Source organism: Diorhabda sublineata, chromosome 2 (assembly GCF_026230105.1).
Source record: "Diorhabda sublineata isolate icDioSubl1.1 chromosome 2, icDioSubl1.1, whole genome shotgun sequence".
NCBI lineage: Eukaryota > Metazoa > Arthropoda > Insecta > Coleoptera > Chrysomelidae > Diorhabda > Diorhabda sublineata.
In genome coordinates this window covers 39,229,541-39,251,854 of record NC_079475.1, presented here as the reverse complement: position 1 = coordinate 39,251,854, position 22,314 = coordinate 39,229,541, and the positions used below count along the sequence as shown (strand labels likewise).

Sequence of the window (22,314 nt, the reverse complement as noted above, 5' to 3'; positions counted from 1 at the left end):
ATTATGAATGTAGTTTTCAACACAAACAAACAACGTATCCGTAGAAATAATACAGTGTACGACACGCGAGAAAAGATATTTCTTATTTATTTTTTATTATTTCACATCTCCTACGTTCGAGAAATATCAGTAATTGTCATGTTTTTACTTTTGCTAATCACTGATCACTATAATTTACGTTTTTGTCTCTTTCTATCTCTACTAGTTATTGTCACCATTTTTTCCGCGACTTATTGAAATTACGGTTTCCGTACTTCGAATTATCGAAGTCATGAGACATTTTTCAAATCAAACAGAAAAATATTACAAACATCAAGTCAATATTCATAATCTCTTACCTGAACTTTCACTAGATTTTAGTATGACATTCCGAAAAACCGAAAAAGACAATATATCATAGAATCTAAATCAGCAAATTGTATTTTTTGTTATTAAAAGATTGAAATTTATAACAAGAATTGATATATCAAAGATTATTCTGAAACGGTGGAAACTTAAATTTCAATTAGAAAATCTAAGTCAGAAATTTCTAATGTTAGGTTAGGTTAGGTTAGGTTCTTCTTCTTCTAGGTTATAAAATTTGTACTACCGTACTTTTTTTTTTAATAAACTGTGACATAGTGAAAATTTTCAAATTATATGACCCCAGAAGCCTAAATCCCTGCAAGAAATACTTTTTTGCAGGAATTTGAGGCTGATTGACTTACCTATCACTTTATTATAATAAAAAGTTGAAAGTAGGAGTGATTTATAGGACTAGATATGTTTTATACAGGGGGAAGGAAAAAAACTGAACAAATTGGCGAGTCTATTAAAATTTATGGTGCTAAGTACACAATAAATAAGTACAACAGCTACATAGCATTATTTTTAAAAACTATATCTGTAAATATAAATATGATTCGTTTAAGATATTTCGTCTTAATAATACAAATCTGGTACTTGATACGGATCAGTACCCACCATGATATAATTAGAAATTTTAATCCGGAAAATTTAACACGCTTTTATAAGTCTCATTTGTACGTTAATAACTTTTTTTGACCTCGGTTTTGTCCTAATTTGATGACAATACACATAAGAAACCCACCGAGTATATTAGCTTCATCTGTATATGGGTTTGTTGGTTTGTAACTCTTTTTTGGACTAAGAGCAAGTGGATTATCACTGTTAGTATATCCCACCACTTCAATTGCGTTTATTAGCCGAGTGGGTTAAGGCGTCAACCTCCGGATTCGCTGGTCGTGGGTTCAAATCCCGTTCACATTATGACTCTTTTCTATTCAACCATTAAATAAATACACTTAGGGTTGCAAGTTTCAATTATTGGAACACATCGTTAGTACTGAAGTCGATTCTCAAAAATAAATGGAAATTTGTTGTCCCAATTGTATATTTATTGGAAAGTGGATCGAAATATGATTATCTTTAATGGATATTACAGATGAGGGCGATTCAAATATGACAAACGCTGTATGTTTTAAAGGTCGCGAACTGATTACGTGTTAGCCGGAACCCTTACCAATAGTGTGGCATAGTTTTCGTGACGAACGCACGTTTAACGCGCGTCCGACGACCATAAATAAACGTCAAGTGCCGACCGCCGTTGCGTAACGGACATGCCATTGCCTTTTCGGTGCGGGAATGTATTAAAAATACCTGAATTCATCGACGTTTACAAAATCAAATCAATAGTAAGTGTCTGAGTAGGTTTGCTGTATTTAAATGGACCAAAGCGTTCAAAGATGGCCGCGAATTCGTCGAGAATGAGCCGCATGAGCGTCGATTACGAACCAGCGGAAAACGAGTCATTTTAGAGATTGTCGCCGCTAGATGACGTAATACGAGGTGGAGGGGGACAGTGTTTTAACGCGATTCTAGGAGCGCTATTACATTCCCGAAAGCAAGTTGTCGTCTAAAAAGTGGAGGAAGCAAAGACAACCTGGTCTGAGGATAAGATTATGTGTACTGTTTGCTGGGACTTCCTGTACATACAACGTTGCATAAATTACTCAAACCTTCGAAAAATACAGATGAAATCCACTTATCGCTCGACATGGAAGAGCGATTGTTGTTTAGGACGCGCGTCCTCATACCGCGTGTCTCACGTTCGATACAATATAAGAACTGGGGTGGGGAAATACTACAACATCCCCCTAAAATTTGGATTTATCGCCTAACGACTACTACGTGTTTGCACCACTCGGAGGACTTGGATTCTATACTAAATTCCGTTGAATTTCAGACTTCTACGATATTTCTTTTATTTTTGTTCGTAAAATAAATTCTAAGCAATTTATTTTATGTTTTGTAGCATGATAAAAATAGATTTAAAAAAAATTACAGCTCCCAAGTTTTCGTCTGCTATTTTGAATTTTTAAAATTGGTAAATGCCAACTTTTTTATATTTATTTCCTCCATATTTCCATAATATAATAAAAATGTTATTTTTACTATACTTTTCGCATAAATAAACAAATTTTTAAACTTGTGATCTGTGATCAAAATTAAAGGTTGAAATATATTTTTTTGGAAATCTAGCTTTATCATGTTATAGAAAATTTTATTTCTATAATTTTGATGCTCAAAATTTATTGTACGAGTAAAAATTGATTAAATATAAAATGATATATTTACAATTAGATACATAACCTAACTTTCTAGTACTATATTAAGAAATGTTAAATTTTTTAATAATTAAAATTTTTGTATATTAGTTATGAAATGTAAGGGCTGGAACGATTTTATTCGACTTAGAGCTGTTTTGCAAATAACAGCATTTAAATATTATACAGAGAAATATCCTAAAACGAATTATATATGATATATTGAGACTATTATACGTAATTTATTAGGGTAAACCAGGCAAACGTGCCCCAGTCGGATATGTGCCCCACTCGCGAAACTTAGTGAAGCATTTTAAATTTGGCGCTTATTTGATCCTAGCTGGTCAGTGTTCCAAGTATGGCCGCGATGTAAACAACACTGTGCTGGTTTTTATTTAGTTTTAGTGAGAAAAAGTGATTAAAAGGTTTGTATGACTACATGAATTTGTTTTATATCTATTTTCACGTTGATTAAAAGTATTTGCTCCATATTATTTCGTGTTTTCAAAGTTTTTATCAAAAACTAACCTCATTTAACTTTTATTTGCCTATAATTACGTTCCGTTTTTCGTAACTAATATAAGTGGGGCACATTACACTGTACATCGTCTAATGCGCCCCGATTTTTTTCGGCTAATGTGCCCCATTTGGGGATAATTCCTAAATTCTTATTTTGATTACTTTTTAATATTTTTTTTTTTAGGAAATGGGAAAGGCTGTTGATCCAAGAAAATGGACGGAAAAAAATATGCAGAAGGCGGTGGAGGATGTGATTATCCTCTGTCTACCAAGTCATACTACTCAGGCTCTTCAACCATTGGATAGAAGTTTTTTTAAGCCATTCAAAAGTTACTTGTCTAAAGAAGTTTCCACTTGGTTTATCAACAACAAAGGCCGACCTTTTAATCGATACCACATTTCAAAAATGATTGGTGATGCCTGGTTCAAGTCTGCTATACCAGCAATTGGCGTTTCAGGATTTAAAGCGACAGGGATTTGCCCTTATGATCCCAATGCTGTGCCTGAATATTTCTTCAGAATTTCTTATGCATCAATGGGAAGTATTCAGAATAATGATGATTCGCAAGCAATTAATAATCATTCACAGCCAACTCAGAACACTATTGCTCTTTCCTTGCCAAGTACATCCATATCTCTGATTAGTAATAATAATAATCAAGCCATTCAAATATCCACATCAGAATCTTCTGAGACTGCACAAGAATTAACACCATCTAAGACCTTACAAATAATTAGTCCATTGCCTATTATTCAACAAAAAGTAAGTAAAAGGAAGCAATCTGTTAAGGTTTTGACATCAAAAATTCATTTGACAACTCGTAAACTGTTTGAAGACAAAAAAAAATACAGGAGAAAAAACGTAAGAAGACTGTTGTGAGGGATTTATCATCGTCATCAGAAAGTGAAGTAGAGTTGCAGCTTAGTGAATCTAGCGAAGAATGTTCTGATGAAAATGAAAACACATGTGTAGAATGTCACGAGAATTACTACCGTACCAAGAAGAAGAGCGAATGGATTCGATGTTTGCAGTGTTCTGGCTGGTTGGTTACATGAAGACTGTACAAGTTATATAGAGAAATGCAATAACTGCGGTACCAAAGGAAAAGGAAAAGGAAAAAGAACCTCTAAATGAGAGGTTTTGCTGGGGCACATAAGACGGATCTATCCTTGTAATGTGCTCCACCCTAAGTTTCACAAATTTGTTGATCTCAGTTATATTCAATTATATTTTAGAAGATTTTTTAGTTTTTTTTTATGCCAATTGAGTCAGAGGTTAAGACTGATTACTTTAATAAACATGTTCTAAACAAAAAATGATTTTTATTTCGATTTTTCGAATAGTGGGGCACATTTGCCTGTTTTACCCTATTATAAACAACCCTTGGGAAGATGTCCACGGATTTCTACCACGAATATTTCTTAACATCATAAACTGAGCTTTGGCGATAAAAGGTTAACAGAGGAGACATATAATGATATTATTTCACAATTCATAAACTTAAAGTTCATTTTGAAATCGAAGCCCAAACTTTTTGTCAAATTTCCTTTAACTATTGCAAAGGACACTCAATGATGAATCCTTTAACAAAATGTTGTGATTTAAATATTTTTTATAACGTCACAAAAAAGCATAAACTTAAAGTTTGAGCACTAACTAGCATCGTTCGTTTTGATAAAGAAGCCCCGAATTTTATTTCAACTTTTCTTTAACTTAACAGCCCTTATTGAGTTGCATCTCCGATATGCCATTTGAGCGAATCTTCAAACTAACAAAGGAGAGTTAGATATTTACTTGAACTAAACAACAGGGACTTCTTTAAAAGATTAAAAATTCTGACTCTTCCTTCTTTATTCATCTTTGAATCCGCTCGCTTAATTCGTAAGCACGCTTATTCATTTTCAGAAACGGCTATCCACTTAAAATCCACCTACTGCACGTTCAGAATTAAGGGCTCAATATTTTACAACGCAACAAAATGCACAATCACTTGCCAATTGAAATCCAATACCTTCTACTCTGTAAACGACTTATTATATTCTAATAATGATATTTAATTCCGGACATATGCTACATACTGGTTTAATTTTGCTAGTTTCTTCTGTATATTGAAATTTTATTTTATTTGTATCTTTATTTAGTTATTTTTATGTTTGTTTTATTTAGTTTTTACAAGCTTTTGTCTACAAATTGTATTGAGAATATTCAATTTTTTCGTGTAAAATCTCTAGGTTTGCTTGCCTCCATGTGCAGAATCTTCTGGAAAACTCAGGTCTTGAAGAAGTCCTGCAGCATAATTACAATTTACGAAATTATCTTCTTTGGAAAAATTTTTGAAATTAAAAAGAAATCATATCGAAAAATTGAAACGTGATGGAAAAAATCGGCCAACGGGAATAGATTCAGAACATTTGGATTCATGAGAAAATTTTTTTGATAAAAATAGTTGAAGAAAATTTGACAAAATTTTGGGGTTTATATTTCAAAACGACCGCTGCTCGTCAACGCTCAAACGTAAATTTTATGATTTTTTTTTGGTTTTTGGTTCTTTGTTTTTTAATTAGGCGCACCTTTGTCTTCAATTTTCCGTAGTAAAATTATGTAGCCTGTTATAAATATGATATAAACAATTTTTCGCGGAAGTTCAGTTTATTTTACGAAAAAAATATTCACGATAGAAATTCGTGCATAACTTCAGGCGGATTCGTAAACAGCATTTGTCTATATCTAAATAGCGACTAAATTGCTTAAGCTGTAGCGATTACATAATTATCCCCCAACGTGAGACATGAAACAAGCCGAGGATCTTCTAAAACTGTGGCCAGTGTAAATATCTGCATCAGGAAGATTCAAATACGTAGCAATCTCTTTCGGAACCCTGGAAAGGGTATTGATACCAACAGGTTGTACAGTACATTTCTCTTTTCTGTAGTTCAAGAAGAATCTGTTATGTCCGACATTGTGAGGACGTAGAGAAGCGTATCTATTATATATATCGAGTACATCCATACCGAATCTATCGTTGATGACGATAAATCTTCGCGATACATTTGTTATTGGATTCGGTAGAGTAATTAACAAGTGAGAGCCTTTGTCTTCTATATCGTCCACGGTTAGTTTTGTTAATTCTTCGCATCGACATGCTCCAGAAATCGCTATTATTAAAACGACTTTCATTAAAAGGTAATATTGATCTGGTGCTTCCATTAGGAACTTTTCGATTTGCCATTTTTCTAGTGCTTTCGCTCGTTTTGCTTTGTGCGTTTTGATTTTTGCTTTGAGATATACCGCAAGTTTCTTGTAACTGAAACAAATATATGGAACCACTATAAAAATTAAAAATATAGCTAACAAAAACGGATTGGCGTAGAACCTTATTCAGAACTATTACTTTGGAGAAGATCTAATGTTTATACTATTTTTCAAATCTATACCAAATACATTAGTGCGCAAAAAATCGACTGGGGCGACGTTTCTGCAAAACTGACCACTAAATTGGATTTATTTTCGTAAAATCTTAAAGCTCATGGTATTAGCTTCAAAATGATATAAAAAACTTGCCAACAAGAGCTCAAACAAACACGATGAGTAGCTGTGAGCAGCTGGACATTCAGAAGAAGATTTAAGGCAAGTAACCTTCGACAATATCTGACAAAAGTAAACGCCAATACACCCGAATATATAGGAATTGATGTGATTCGACTTCAATCGGCGTCAATAGACATCTAAACTTTTCAATCGACCTCAATCGGCTTCAATGGATGTATATCTACAATATCTGACAAAAGTAAACGCCAATACACCCGAATATATAGGAATTGATGTGATTCGACTTCAATCGGCGTCAATAGACATCTAAACTTTTCAATCGACCTCAATCGGCTTCAATGGATGTATATTGACAATATCTGACAAAAGTAAACGCCAATACACCCGAATATATAGGAATTGATGTGATTCGACTTCAATCGGCGTCAATAGACATCTAAACTTTTCAATCGACCTCAATCGGCTTCAATGGTTGTATATCTACAATATCTGACAAAAGTAAACGCCAATACACCCGAATATATAGGAATTGATGTGATTTGACCTCAATCGGCTTCTATGGATGTATATCGACAATATCTGACAAAAGTAAACGCCAATACACCCGAATATATAGGAATTGATGTGATTCGACTTCAATCGGCGTCAATAGACATCTAAACTTTTCAATCGACCTCAATCGGCTTCAATGGTTGTATATCTACAATATCTGACAAAAGTAAACGCCAATACACCCGAATATATAGGAATTGATGTGATTTGACCTCAATCGGCTTCTATGGATGTATATCGACAATATCTGACAAAAGTAAACGCCAATACACCCGAATATATAGGAATCGATGTGATTCGACTTCAATCGGCGTCAATAGACATCTAAACTTTTCAATCAACCTTAATCGGCTTCAATGGATGTATATTGACAATATCTGATAAAAGTAAACGCCAATACACCCGAATATATAGGAATTGATGTGATTTGACCTCAATCGGCTTCTATGGATGTATATCGACAATATCTGACAAAAGTAAACGCCAATACACCCGAATATATAGGAATCGATGTGATTCGACTTCAATCGGCGTCAATAGACATCTAAACTTTTCAATCAACCTCAATCGGCTTCAATGGATGTATATTGACAATATCTGATAAAAGTAAACGCCAATACACCCGAATATATAGGAATTGATGTGATTTGACCTCAATCGGCTTCTATGGATGTATATCGACAATATCTGACAAAAGTAAACGCCAATACACCCGAATATATAGGAATTGATGTGATTCGACTTCAATCGGCGTCAATAGACCTAACCAAAAAACGAATGTAACCTAACCTAACCCCAGCCCGTCTACGATTTTCCAGAGAACATTTTAATTGGACTGACGAAAGTAGAGGGTGAAGATGCTGGGTTTTTCAAGTTACACAGAGTTAACTCGAATGTTGAAGCCTTCGTAAAGATCAAAAAAAGGATCGAAACGTTGGCATTTTGGAAAAAAAACTCTTAGACAGGTTTATTTCGAGTCCTCAACCCACAACACCATAGAGTTCCAGTCGTTTACTTACTAGTATCATAAGCGGCAACGAAATATCTATAAATTGAAAAATAACAGAAAAAATTAATTTTGGAATGAAACAGGTACAATTAGAAGTTATTTTCACTAGCTAAATAAACATCTGGTTCGGAATTACAGCATAACATTTATCCGTCTTGGGTCACTCTTGAGAAAGCTCCTGTTCAATAGAACATAGAATGTTACCACTTGAAAAATGTAGTTTTTTCCTGCTGGTTTCACTCGCTTTTAGTAGTTTTTGCCAATCCAGTTGTGTAACCTCTTGAGCAATGTTCATACATCGTGAAGAATATGGTTTGGTAACGTCAAGGTGGATGCATGCTTGCGAGCTTAGAAGATTCCAAGATCTCGCACGCACGACGGCAGATTTGATGTAGCGAAACTATAAAAGAAATAGTGAGTGACTCCATCTATTCGGGAACTATTCAACTCTGTTCTAGATACTTCTGATACTTCTAGATACTTCTGGTTTTATAATGTTGTCAGGTACCACATAACACATTTGGAAAATAGTATAAAAATGAATCTTAGTGATAGAAAATAGTAAGAAAAACTTATGTGGGGATGATAATATTGAGATTTGTTGATCTTAAATAAGATATTCATTGTTTACCTGGCAATATCGACGTTTTCGAATACTTTTAGAGTTGTTTTTAACATGGAGTATCTGGTCAATAGAGACGAAGGCTTGTAGACTTCTCCTATGCCCTGTAAATATTCCATCATGATCTCTTCGTTCAGAACCCCTTGTAAATTCCTTTCTATTCTCCAATTGTTGAATAAGGAATATTCCTTTTGGTATTTCTCTTTAGATTTTTCAGGCAATGATTCGAATATTTCTGTACCGGCTTCCATTGATTCAAAATTTTCGTCTAAAATATGTAAATTTTAGTAAAAGAAAAGACGAAGAATGAGTCTAATGTATAGGAAAACGTTCCGTGTTTAAATTATCCTTAAATATCAAATAAAAAATTCTTTTATAAATAGAAATTCTGAGTGGAAAAATTCAGTGGAGTGAAACTCCAACTTTAAGAGTTTATTTTTAACGCACTGAACGCCATTTTTTAGTGTGAATTAATGTTTTTGATGATGTCGGAAAGGTATTTTATATATTAAAAAATGAAAAAAACGTTTTTCCGCACACATCCTCATTTTCCGAATGTACGAAATTTGACAATAAGAAATAAGGCGTCCGAAAATCGTACCGAAGCTCTCACTCCAGAACAGAAAGCAAAGAGGATTGAGTAGTGTGAGGATTGATTGGAAGCAGAGGAAGGAGGGAACTTTCTCAATCGAGATCACTAGAAATGAGTCCTGGTTTAACCAATTCGATGTAGAGCTCAAATCTAACAGCGCGAAAATTAATGTCCAATGTGAAGACAATTTTGATTGTTTTCTTTGATTCCAGTGGCATTGTTCACGAGGAATTTGTTCCTCTCGGCCAGAGAGTGAACTGAAATTGTGAAACTGAGATCTCAAAGCTTGTTTGTCCTGAATTCAACCAGGTTTGACACAAGGGGGCAGGTGGATCCTTCAACATGACAATGCGCCAGCTCGCACGTTGTGTGTGATTTTTTTACCCGAAGCGCAATTATCGTGAGGAACTATCCACCTTATTCACCCGATTTAGCCTCTTCTTCTTTTCAGACATGCCAAATTGTGCTTCGGGAGCAGCGATTTAGAGATGTGGAAGCCATCAATGTAGAAACGATACGGAACTGAACAGCATCACAACTGAAGACTTTCAGCAATGTTATAGCGGAAAAGGTGTTATCAAAAGTGAATCTTGTTTCAGGGAAATAACTTTCCGGTTAAACCTCGTACGTTGCTACGGTGGTTAAGCGTTTGGTAGGCATATCATATGCATGTAAAAAATGAAGTCTAGGCGCTAACACACTTCCTTGGGAAACGTTTGCAACTGTTGTATTTGTGACTTTAGATAATAGCCACAAATGCTAAACCTTGTCGAAGGCTTGTGATACGTCTAAGAATACTGCAGAGATGTGTCTTTTCTTCTTGAGATCTCTGTTTATTTGTTTCAATAGTTTCGTGTTTCTTAATCCAGAATCAGGTTATTTAAATGAATAATAGTTTCTTTATGAACTTTCTCGAAAACTTTAGAGAGCGCTGTCGTTTTGACTTCTTCTAAGGGTTTACCTGGTTTCGAAATCATGATTATTCTGGCAATTTTCTATTCTTTAGGGAAGTACCCAGTTATTTGTGTTGGAGTTTTATTGGCTATTTTGTAGCACTTTGTCTGATATCAGGTATTTTATTGGGATCATTTGATATTTAGTAGTATTTAGACCATTAATCTTTATTTTTAATGGGATGTTTCATTTAATTAGTGAAGTAGTAGTTAATAACTCATTCCTTTTAGCTAGCTAACTAATACTATTGCATGCAATTAATAAAATATTAGTTAACTTTGATTTGAGATTTAAATTAAAATTAAAAGTCCATTGATTGTTCGAATATATTTATTTTTTCACACTAGTTAATATCATATTAAAGTAAAGTAAACTTATTTTTTGGTTTCGATTTGAAATTGCAATTATACAGTCAGAAATAAAAATCTTAAAGGTACTTTTTTGGTAATAAAAATATCATTTTACGCAAGACACACGTTGTAGAAAAAACACGATTCTAATTGATGTGGTTTTTCTATTGCGAAAACTACCAAAATAATATTTAAAATATAGTTTTGAATTGTTGCATGACTTTATCAGCATACTGACACTTGTGTCTTTGTAAATGATGTTTGTAAAAATAGGAGGCTGTACAAAAATTGCAATAAAACGATTTTTTTCTTTCGCATGAGAATCGTAGATGGTTTCTCATGCCTTTTTTCGTTTTATAATGTTTTCCACATCGGATACAAGGGAAAACGTTGGTTCCTAAAACCACAAAATCATATTAAGAAATTGAGTTGTGCAAATGTTTTTGGATGCAAGAAAACAAAAACATGCCAAAGTAATGCATTTAACACACAGTTCCTGCTTCCTTTTTTATTCCTCATAATTATAAATTATAACAAACGTACAAAAAATGCAGGTTTATAAATTTTTTTTTCGATTTTATTGTGGTTTAGTAGTTACTTGTTGTTGAATGTATCAATTTAGATAAAACAACAACTGACGGAAGCAGAGCGGACAATTGAAGATGGTAAAATTAGCAAAGAATGCAGCAAGCAGAATCTTCTATGAAGAAAACACACTACGAAACTCCAGAGCACCACATCTGGAAGCATATGAAGTAGGAAACGAAGACCTCTGGCAACTACACAACATTCTTAACTTGCTAACAGGAGTAAGGTTAATAGATCAGCTGTGAGTATCACAGCAAGGGAGGAAGACCCAATAGATCATTTGAGTCACAGTGTACATGATATCCTAACAAACATACATAATTACTTGTTATTCTAGAGTCGTTTTGGCTTCCCAGAGGGCTGTAAAGCCAAAACGACTTCCTAAAACAATCTACTTGTTATTCTGCATTTTCCAATTGAGGTTTTATAGTGAATTTGATGTTTGAACTGCGCAAATACAAATAAAAATGTCTAGAGGATGCATATATTTGAAGATCTAGCCCGATTCACAAATGTAGGTAATTTAAAGATAATTACAAAGATTCGTACAACGAAACTTACGAATTGAAGATAAAGAATCAACAATGTGGTGGTTATAGTTGTCTATTTACCACCGGTAAGAGTTTCCACATCCAAAGCGCAATCCAATTTCGTGGTGGATTTGACTACATCGTCAATCAAACCTCCCTTTTTGAGAAACGCAGGTTTTATTATGTTTAAAGCATTATAAGCATATTATATTATGAAGTTATGCTTATCAATTTCCTCGTCTTCATTCGCTTCTGCATTAGTAACCGGCAACAAAGATGTGACGATGTCAGCATCAGTTAGTTCTCCACAGACGGCTAAATCATTATCAAAGGTAACGAAGTCTTCGAACTCAGTCTCTTGAAGGTGCAATTCTTCTTGAACTCTTCGTCAGGTCCTAGCAAAGTGTTAAATCGTCCTCCTCATCTTCGCATGTTACTTTAAACCCAATTTTCTTGAAGCAGTTTGCAATGGTCTTTTCAGTGACTACATTCGAAGCTTTGGCGATCATCCACATGGCTTGTAAAACGTCAATTGTAGTTAGCGTTTGGCGTTCAACATCAGCAAGAAATCGTCTGACAATTTCGTTCCTATAATGCATTTTCAAGCTTAGGATGATGCCTTGGTCCAGTGGTTGTAGTTTTGAAGTGGTATTTGGACACAATTACTTTATTTTCATATTTGTCAGGTTAGGAATTTTTCCTCTTTATCCAGACTTTTAAGCCAATTGCAAAAATCATCACTGGTCATCCAAGCCTTATGGTTGGACGGGTAATCTGTTGGTAAATTATTGACATTTTTAAACATCGCGGTTTTTGATATTTTCCGATGATGAGTGGCTTAAGTTTGTGGGTCCCAGGACAATTTGTTGCCAGCAGTGGTGTTAAGCGAAGTTTGCTGTTTTTTTCCTCCATTACATTCATCGCCTTTGAATGATAACGTTTTGGCAGGTAAACATTTATAGAATAGTCCAGTTTCATCGTCTTTAAAGATGTCTTCGGGATCGTATCCAGTGTTCAGCTTTGCCAGTTTGTTTTTCCAATCATCACATAATTTTTCATCAACACTACCACTTTCACATTGACGATTTCGAAAGAAATATCTCATCTTTTGTCACAAGCAGTTCGATTCGAAAAAAATCTCCAATTCGTTAAAAGTTTATAACAGTAGATGAAATGCTGGAAAGCTTTAGAGGATATAGAAGCTAATAGAAGTTGGTTGACTCTAGAATGTTTCACACCAGGAAATTTACAATGGGAAACAATCAGATGGTTTCTTTGTTCTCAATAACGCTGCCAATGCAATAGTACAAATGTTTGCGATCCGTTTTTGAATACATTACGACGGTTAACTACTTTTCATCAACATCCTTGCCAAATAAAGTTGTTGCAACAGAAAAAGACAACAAAAACCAAAAAAAAATATTGTGGCTTTGTTAACTTTTCATTCTGGAGATTTTAAAGATGCAGAATTGAAGCCTGAAATCTTAATCAAAATAAGAATACGTAGCATAGATATAGTGGACGAGTTAAACATCGTTGAATTTGCCGAAAGTCCCTTATTGGAAAGTCTGAGTACGAGCAGTGGTTCTGGCGATTGGTTGGCCTCGAGGTAAGAAATTGATGGCGGTTCCAATAAGAGGAGCGCGCGAAACAGTGCACTGTTCAAATGATTAAACAATGTTATTTACAAATTATAGAAGTTTTATGTAGGAAATGATACTTATAGACATAAATAATGAGATTACAACAAGACACGAATCAAATATCAATGTTTAAGTGTGCCATATACCATATTTTTGCCCTCACGAGGACATTTTTAAAACATTTTCATATTTAACAAACTTGAATGTCCGATTTTCATTTTCCTATTTTCCAAACACTTCTAAATACAACACAATAAAACCAAATACGTAAATCTGGTCTGTTTTGTTTACATTCTCGAGACCACATGACAGAAAATACTAACGAAACGCGCAAGCGCGGACGCCATTAATTTCTTGAAGGAAAAGGATACAGACTCAACAACTCAACAGCTTCCACATTTACCACAAGCAATGACTCAAGCTAACGAGCACATAATTTAGGATATATGTGAGAAGTTTGTCAACAGAACATTTTTTTTTGAAAAGATAATGTTTGTTAAAGCACCCATTAAATTTTTGAGCTATTAGTACAATCTGTTATCTGACTTCGACGTCTTTCTTTAATAGTTTTTATTATTTTGATTCTGAAACGATTATAAATATCTAAGATCATTATTTTTTCATATTATGTTTTTTGTAAAGATGCGTGAAATAATTAACTTTTTGTTTGGCTTTGTAAGGACAGTATTTGCAGTGAAATTTTGGTTTCTTTTGACATTCATATTTCCTATGTCTACGTAAAGAAGAACTTTGTCTGTAGACTCTTTCGCAAGTAGGACAAGTGAACCCTGTAAAAAATTATTTTTAAATATGAATATCCAATAAAATCAAACTTATTTAATAAAATATGTTAAAAAAGAGATTCAAATCACAGTTTATTCAATATAGAATGTGGAATTTCAAATTGTCTTTTTGTTTAAATTACTTGGTACAAGCGTATCATTAGAATTGAAAATATTCCTTATAAAGGTTGTCCATAAAATAGGTTTCGAAAGTGTTGCGGACGAAACTGGCCAGTAGCTTGGCTCCTAAGGTGCGAATTACGTTTTTTACGTACGCAAATAGTGCTGAGAATTAAAAAATGGACGCACATGTTTGGTTAGAATACTGTCTCAAACCCCTTTACCATCTTTTCACTGAATTACATGGTACACTGCATGCGATAATGCTTCGATTTAAACGGCGATTATGTCGAAAAATACAGGATTTAAACTTTCCAAAAATGTGTTATTCAATGATAATTCGCATGTTTTTCATTGTGAAAATTAGTTGGGAACCTCAATTTATGGACAAAAGTGGAACGACTAAAATCTGAATATTTTATCACCAGACTTCTCAATCCTTTACAAGACTCAGATTCGTCCATCCTTATAATATGCTCGACTCGATACAGAAAAGAACAATTAGACTTATAATAAGTCATCCAGAGTTGACCAAAAACTTGGGGCATAGAAGAAATGTCATTGAGCTGGCTTTGTTTCACCGATACTACACCTAGTTCGTTCAGATTGTCAATTCTTTCTTTTGGAGAAGTGCAAGCCTGAGAAATCAGCTACCGAGGCACTTCTATACCGAACATTACATCCAACCAGAAGACCAGAAGCACTGTTGAATCTCTATTAAATGTAGAAAATTTATTCCACAATCGGTGTATCATATTCGCGAATGATAGAGACAGACCTTACTTTTGAATTCGACCGAATAGGGTCTTTTCAAATAAAAATCAGTTAGTAGATTTCTTAATACTCTTAAGTATCACAAGAAATTATTTTTTTTTTCCGATTTTCGACGGGTTCGTGTTCTATAAAAGGAAAATACTGCTAGTCGTTAACGAAGTTGTTTTACATGGAAATCTGTGAGGTTATTTGAATCTTTATGACACCTTCTTATGTATAAACTTGAAATTTTTTCTATTGACTCATTTTTCAATGATATATTTACTTGGAAAAGCTTATTATCCAATTTGGTAACAAAGCTTCAAATCGTTAATTTGAAGCATTAAATATTGAATAAGGATTTTAATAGGGAAATGAAAAATTCGTTCTAAACGTTCAGTAACTTTATTATTTCGATAGAATATAAATATTACTTACGATAATCTGTTGAAAAATGTTTGAATTACAAGAATTTCGTTTTTTTATACATACCGACACTGTGTTTGTTATGTAAATGAGTGAGATAATTAACTTTTTGTTTCGCTTTATACGAGCACCACTTACAACTAAATCCAGGTTCTTTCTGACATTCGTATTTTCTGTGTCTCCATAAAGAACAACTTTGTCTATAAACTCTTCCACAAGTTGTACAAGGATAAACCTTGGAACAATTTGAACATTGGCTACCGTGTGTACAATTACTGTAAGCTAAAAATATTATATATCAGAAGTATAGAAGTTTTAAGATATTAGCAAAACTGGAATTCTTGTAAACAAGCAAAAAAACAAAAAGTATATCCTCAAAATCTAATAAAACATTGACCTATCGCTCTATTTAATATAATTAACAAGCTTTTTAAGGCTAAGAGTCGTAGCCGTAGACTTAACCTTTGACACGCGTTAGTTAATTTGACATGTTCTTGAATAAGAATTGCTGTTGATAAATTAATTCGTAGTTCGTCGAATCAAAACTCCAAATTTCATTTACCGGCAAAATTAGGGAAACGGAGAAAAACTTAACTAGTTTTGTAGTGCATAAACACCGTCTAAAGTGAATCCTTTGCGTCCTAAAATAATCCTTTCCTGTAGGATTACTAAATATCTAAAAATTGAAAAAAAAAAAAAATTAAATCGCCAGATCTCCTCTAACCAATAGGCGTTATTCCAGTAATGGTTTGGTTTATTGTTCAAGTCAAGTTCAAGATCTTGTTCGTGTTAGAACTTTTCCAGTAGAAGACACAATCTACTTCCTGATTTTTCCGTCTACTTTTTGGTCTTCGTGGCAATCATTCCTCGTTAAGTTTCCGACTCTTCCCGTCCTGCATCTATCCGTTCCAAACGTGTGAAACTGTCTTTTCATCTACAACATGATCTATACATTTAGTTTCTAACCTTTCCCGTAATATATTCGAACTCTTCCAGTAAGTTAGCGATCTGCAGCATGTTCTGAAGACACAATCTACTTCCTGATTTTTCCGTTGTTTTTTGGTCTTCGTGGCAATCATTCCTCGTTAAGTTTCCGACTCTTCCCGTCCTGCATCTATCCGTTCCAAACGTGTGAAACTGTCTTTTCATCTACAACATGATCTATACATTTAGTTTCTAACCTTTCCGGTAATATATTCGAACTCTTCCAGTAAGTTAGCGATCTGCAGCATGTTCTGAAGACACAATCTACTTCCTGATTTTTCCGTCTACTTTTTGGTCTTCGAGGCAATCATTCCTCGTTAAGTTTCCGACTCTTCCCGTCCTGCATCTATCCGTTCCAAACGTGTGAAACTGTATTCTCATCTACAACATGATCTATACATTTAGTTTGTAACCTTTCCGGTAATATATTCGAACTCTTCCAGTAAGTTAGCGATCTGCAGCATGTTCTGAAGACACAATCTACTTCCTGATTTTTCCGTTGTTTTTTGGTCTTCGTGGCAATCATTCCTCGTTAAGTTTCCGACTCTTCCCGTCCTGCATCTATCCGTTCCAAACGTGTGAAACTGTCTTTTCATCTACAACATGATCTATACATTTAGTTTGTAACCTTTCCGGTAATATATTCGAACTCTTCCAGTAAGTTAGCGATCTGCAGCATGTTCTGAAGACACAATCTACTTCCTGATTTTTCCGTCTACTTTTTGGTCTTCGAGGCAATCATTCCTCGTTAAGTTTCCGACTCTTCCCGTCCTGCATCTATCCGTTCCAAACGTGTGAAACTGTATTCTCATCTACAACATGATCTATACATTTAGTTTGTAACCTTTCCGGTAATATATTCGAACTCTTCCAGTAAGTTAGCGATCTGCAGTATGTTCTGAAGACACAATCTACTTCCTGATTTTTCCGTCTACTTTTTGGTCTTCGAGGCAATCATTCCTCGTTAAGTTTCCGACTCTTCCCGTCCTGCATCTATCCGTTCCAAACGTGTGAAACTGTATTCTCATCTACAACATGATCTATACATTTAGTTTGTAACCTTTCCGGTAATATATTCGAACTCTTCCAGTAAGTTAGCGATCTGCAGCATGTTCTGAAGACACAATCTACTTCCTGATTTTTCCGTTGTTTTTTGGTCTTCGTGGCAATCATTCCTCGTTAAGTTTCCGACTCTTCCCGTCCTGCATCTATCCGTTCCAAACGTGTGAAACTGTCTTTTCATCTACAACATGATCTATACATTTAGTTTGTAACCTTTCCGGTAATATATTCGAACTCTTCCAGTAAGTTAGCGATCTGCAGCATGTTCTGAAGACACAATCTACTTCCTGATTTTTCCGTCTACTTTTTGGTCTTCGAGGCAATCATTCCTCGTTAAGTTTCCGACTCTTCCCGTCCTGCATCTATCCGTTCCAAACGTGTGAAACTGTATTCTCATCTACAACATGATCTATACATTTAGTTTGTAACCTTTCCGGTAATATATTCGAACTCTTCCAGTAAGTTAGCGATCTGCAGTATGTTCTGAAGACACAATCTACTTCCTGATTTTTCCGTCTACTTTTTGGTCTTCGAGGCAATCATTCCTCGTTAAGTTTCCGACTCTTCCCGTCCTGCATCTATCCGTTCCAAACGTGTGAAACTGTATTCTCATCTACAACATGATCTATACATTTAGTTTCTAACCTTTCCGGTAATATATTCGAACTCTTCCAGTAAGTTAGCGATCTGCAGCATGTTCTGAAGACACAATCTACTTCCTGATTTTTCCGTCTATTTTTTGGTCTTCGTGGCAATCATTCCTCGTTAAGTTTCCGACTCTTCCCGTCCTGCATCTATCCGTTCCAAACGTGTGAAACTGAATTCTCATCTACAACATGGTTTATACATTTAGTTTGTAACCTTTCCGGTAATATATTCGAACTCTTCCAGTAAGTTAGCGATCTGCAGTATGTTCTGAAGACACAATCTACTTCCTGATTTTTCCGTCTATTTTTTGGTCTTCGTGGCAATCATTCCTCGTTAAGTTTCCGACTCTTCCCGTCCTGCATCTATCCGTTCCAAACGTGTGAAACTGAATTCTCATCTACAACATGGTTTATACATTTAGTTTGTAACCTTTCCGGTAATATATTCGAACTCTTCCAGTAAGTTAGCGATCTGCAGCATGTTCTGAAGACACAATCTACTTCCTGATTTTTCCTTCTACTTTTTGGTCTTCGTGGCAATCATTCCTCGTTAAGTTTCCGACTCTTCCCGTCCTGCATCTATCCGTTCCAAACGTGTGAAACTGTATTCTCATCTACAACATGATCTATACATTTAGTTTGTAACCTTTCCGGTAATATATTCGAACTCTTCCAGTAAGTTAGCGATCTGCAGTATGTTCTGAAGACACAATCTACTTCCTGATTTTTCCGTCTATTTTTTGGTCTTCGTGGCAATCATTCCTCGTTAAGTTTCCGACTCTTCCCGTCCTGCATCTATCCGTTCCAAACGTGTGAAACTGTATTTTCATCTACAACATGATCTATACATTTAGTTTTTAACCTTTCTGGTTATATATTCGAACTTTTCCAGTAAGTTAGCGATCTGAAGCATGTTCTGAAGACACAATCTACTTCCTGATTTTTCCGTCTACTTTTTGGTCTTCGAGGCAATCATTCCTCGTTAAGTTTCCGACTCTTCCCGTCCTGCATCTATCCGTTCCAAACGTGTGAAACTGTATTCTCATCTACAACATGATCTATACATTTAGTTTGTAACCTTTCCGGTAATATATTCGAACTCTTCCAGTAAGTTAGCGATCTGCAGTATGTTCTGAAGACACAATCTACTTCCTGATTTTTCCGTCTACTTTTTGGTCTTCGAGGCAATCATTCCTCGTTAAGTTTCCGACTCTTCCCGTCCTGCATCTATCCGTTCCAAACGTGTGAAACTGAATTCTCATCTACAACATGATCTATACATTTAGTTTGTAACCTTTCCGGTAATATATTCGAACTCTTCCAGTAAGTTAGCGATCTGCAGCATGTTCTGAAGACACAATCTACTTCCTGATTTTTCCGTCTACTTTTTGGTCTTCGAGGCAATCTTTCCTCGTTAGACTTCCTGCATCTATCTATTCCAAACGTATAAAACTGTCTTATCATCTACGACATGATCTTCATATTTACATTTTCGCCTATCTGGTAATATTTTCTCGTGGGGACTGTCTTAAATTTGTCTATGGCCGACCTTAACATTTCTTTTTAAAAGAGGGGCAGTGGATTAAAGACTATGTACGTGTGTGATATGTCAATTAAAGTAACTGCTCTAGCCACACCTATATTGATGTATATCATTCATTTTTGATGTTGAAATAACAATTAATTATAATTATGGAAATCAAGGCAACAAAAATTGGCACACTGCCAGTTTGAACAATGTCTATTCATAGGTTATATTTGCCGACTAAGTTATGAAGGTGAAGCGTTTTATAAAACCAAAAATTAACATAATTTCATGGATGCATTTAGGTTAGTTTAGTTTAGGTTAGATTAAGTTGGCCTGCTGGAACTTAACCAACCAAAAGACGTTACCCTAGTTAGTTATGCTGATGATATAGTCGATGGCATTGGCGAGAATAATGCCCAGAACTAAAGGACCCCAAGCAAATAAATATACTGGCAGCAGTAACCATCTCAATATTACTGTACAAATAGGGAAACATATCTAAGACAGGCTGCTATAAGAATATGCAGCTCGTATAAACCCGCACCAACAGAATCAGCCACCAACACCAACTAATAGAAGGGAGAAAGAAGCGTTCGGAAAGAAACTGAAATACAGATGTGGCAGAAACGCTATAACGCAAATGAAACTAAAGAAAATGGATGGTCAAGAAAACTAATACAAGATATAGAAAGATGGACAAGCAAGAAGCATGGAAACGTTAATTCGTCACGAGCCATGGCAGTTATCGATACTTCACGTACAAAATTATGAAAAACGAATGATGATTAATGCACCTACTGCGGAGAAATGGATACTGTAGAGCTCACAAGCTTCTACCGTCCAAATTGGAAACAAGAGAGAGAGAGCTGCCGCGCAACCTACATCATAACACAGATTATGAAAGGTCTAAAAATATGAGAAGCATTCGGCAAAATGATTCCAGATAGTATACAGGTTATAAAGAGGGAAAAAGGTTTTAGTCGGCCGACGTCTTGCAGAGACCCGGGTCAATTATGTTAGGTTATGTTAGATTGAGTTAAGTTAGGTTAGGTTCAGTTGGTTCTAGTTCTTCCAAACTCTTGTTGAACAGCCACCAACAGTCCTACTAATAGAAGAGATAAAGAAGCTCTTTGTCGCAGCAAACGAAGAGAAGAAACGCGTTCGGAAAGAAACTAAAATATAGACGCTACAGACGTGACAGGAACGCTGGTACGCAAATAAAAGTAAAGAAAATAGATGGACAAGAAAAGTAATAGCAGATATAGAAAGATAGACAAGCAAGAAGCGTGGAAACGTTTGTTATATCACCCAATTTCTCACGAGCCGTGGCAGCTATCGATCATTTACGTACAAAATTATGGAAAACGAATGATGATTAATGCACCTACTGCGGAGAAATGGATACTGTAGAGCTCACAACCTTCTACCGTCCAAATTGGAAACAAGAGAAAGAGAGATTGAACTGCCGCCGAATCCATATCATAACAAAGTGATTCCAGGTAGGATACGCGTTATAAAGAGGAAAAAAGGTTTTAGTTGGCCGAAGTCTCTATATAAAAGAAAGTTAGGTTTAGTTAAATTAGGTTATGTTAGATTAACTTAAGTTAGGTTAGGATTGGTTAATTTAGGTTAGGCTTGTTCTAGTTGTCTCAAATTCTCTGAGTTATTTAAAGCATTTTCTTTCCAATTTATATGTAATTTATGCGATTTCCTCGTTTCTATACCTTTTTTTGTCCAATTGTAGTTGTAGAATCACTGCGCCTCTTTATATTTTCGCAATGATTGGCTGTATATTTTGTATCCTCACATCCAACCTAACCTATATACCAAATCCACTTCCGGAGACGGAAGTGGATACGGAAGTTTCACATTATCCTCTGTAGTTGACGTATTAATTTAAAAAAATATATATTTTTTTATTAAGAATATTTATTTTTCAAAAATCGTTTGTATTTTTGAGTATAATACATGATTTGTCGTGTTAATTTTCACAGTAATTGTTTATTATTTAACAAAAATGTCTGTTTTTGTGTACTTTAAGTGCGAATTTGTGTTTGAATACTCTAGAGCATATGTCGCAATAGAAAGTCCCTACTTTATTACATTCTACTCTAAGATGACGTCTTAAAGAATCCATCCTCCGATACTCCTTGTGGCATTGAGGACAACGCACCAAAGGTTTATCTAAATAATAAATAAATATACAATTAAATTATATTCAAAGTAAAAACGACAGTAGTTTATCGCAATTAACTAATATTTAATATAATGATGAGGTTAACAAGGATTGTTAACTGATTGATAGAAATTAAAGGAACATAAACTTCAATAATTTATATTTGTGTAGAAATTACACTCAATTTGTGAATTGATTTAACTGAATTGTACATAAATATAGTTCGTTTCATAATATTTCGTCTTATGAAATTGCAAGTGAAAAATAATTTTAAAATTATTATTGACGTTTCAGAAACAATCAAAAAATTATGTATATAAG

At 34.7% G+C, this 22,314-nt stretch overlaps 1 protein-coding gene across 1 annotated transcript in view; it reads right to left on the bottom strand.

Moving 5' to 3' along the window:
• Nucleotides 1–799: 799 nt before the first annotated feature.
• Nucleotides 800–22,314, bottom strand: part of LOC130452902 (longitudinals lacking protein, isoforms A/B/D/L-like) — a 625,711-nt gene continuing 604,196 nt past the window's right edge. Inside the window, exons 5-6 of the mRNA XM_056792409.1 lie at nucleotides 8,868–9,126; nucleotides 800–6,430 (exon numbers count right to left, since the gene is read on the bottom strand). Coding sequence (XP_056648387.1) covers nucleotides 5,896–6,430; nucleotides 8,868–9,126 — 794 coding nt within the window. The 3' untranslated portion in view covers nucleotides 800–5,895. The remainder of the gene's footprint in view (nucleotides 6,431–8,867; nucleotides 9,127–22,314) is intronic.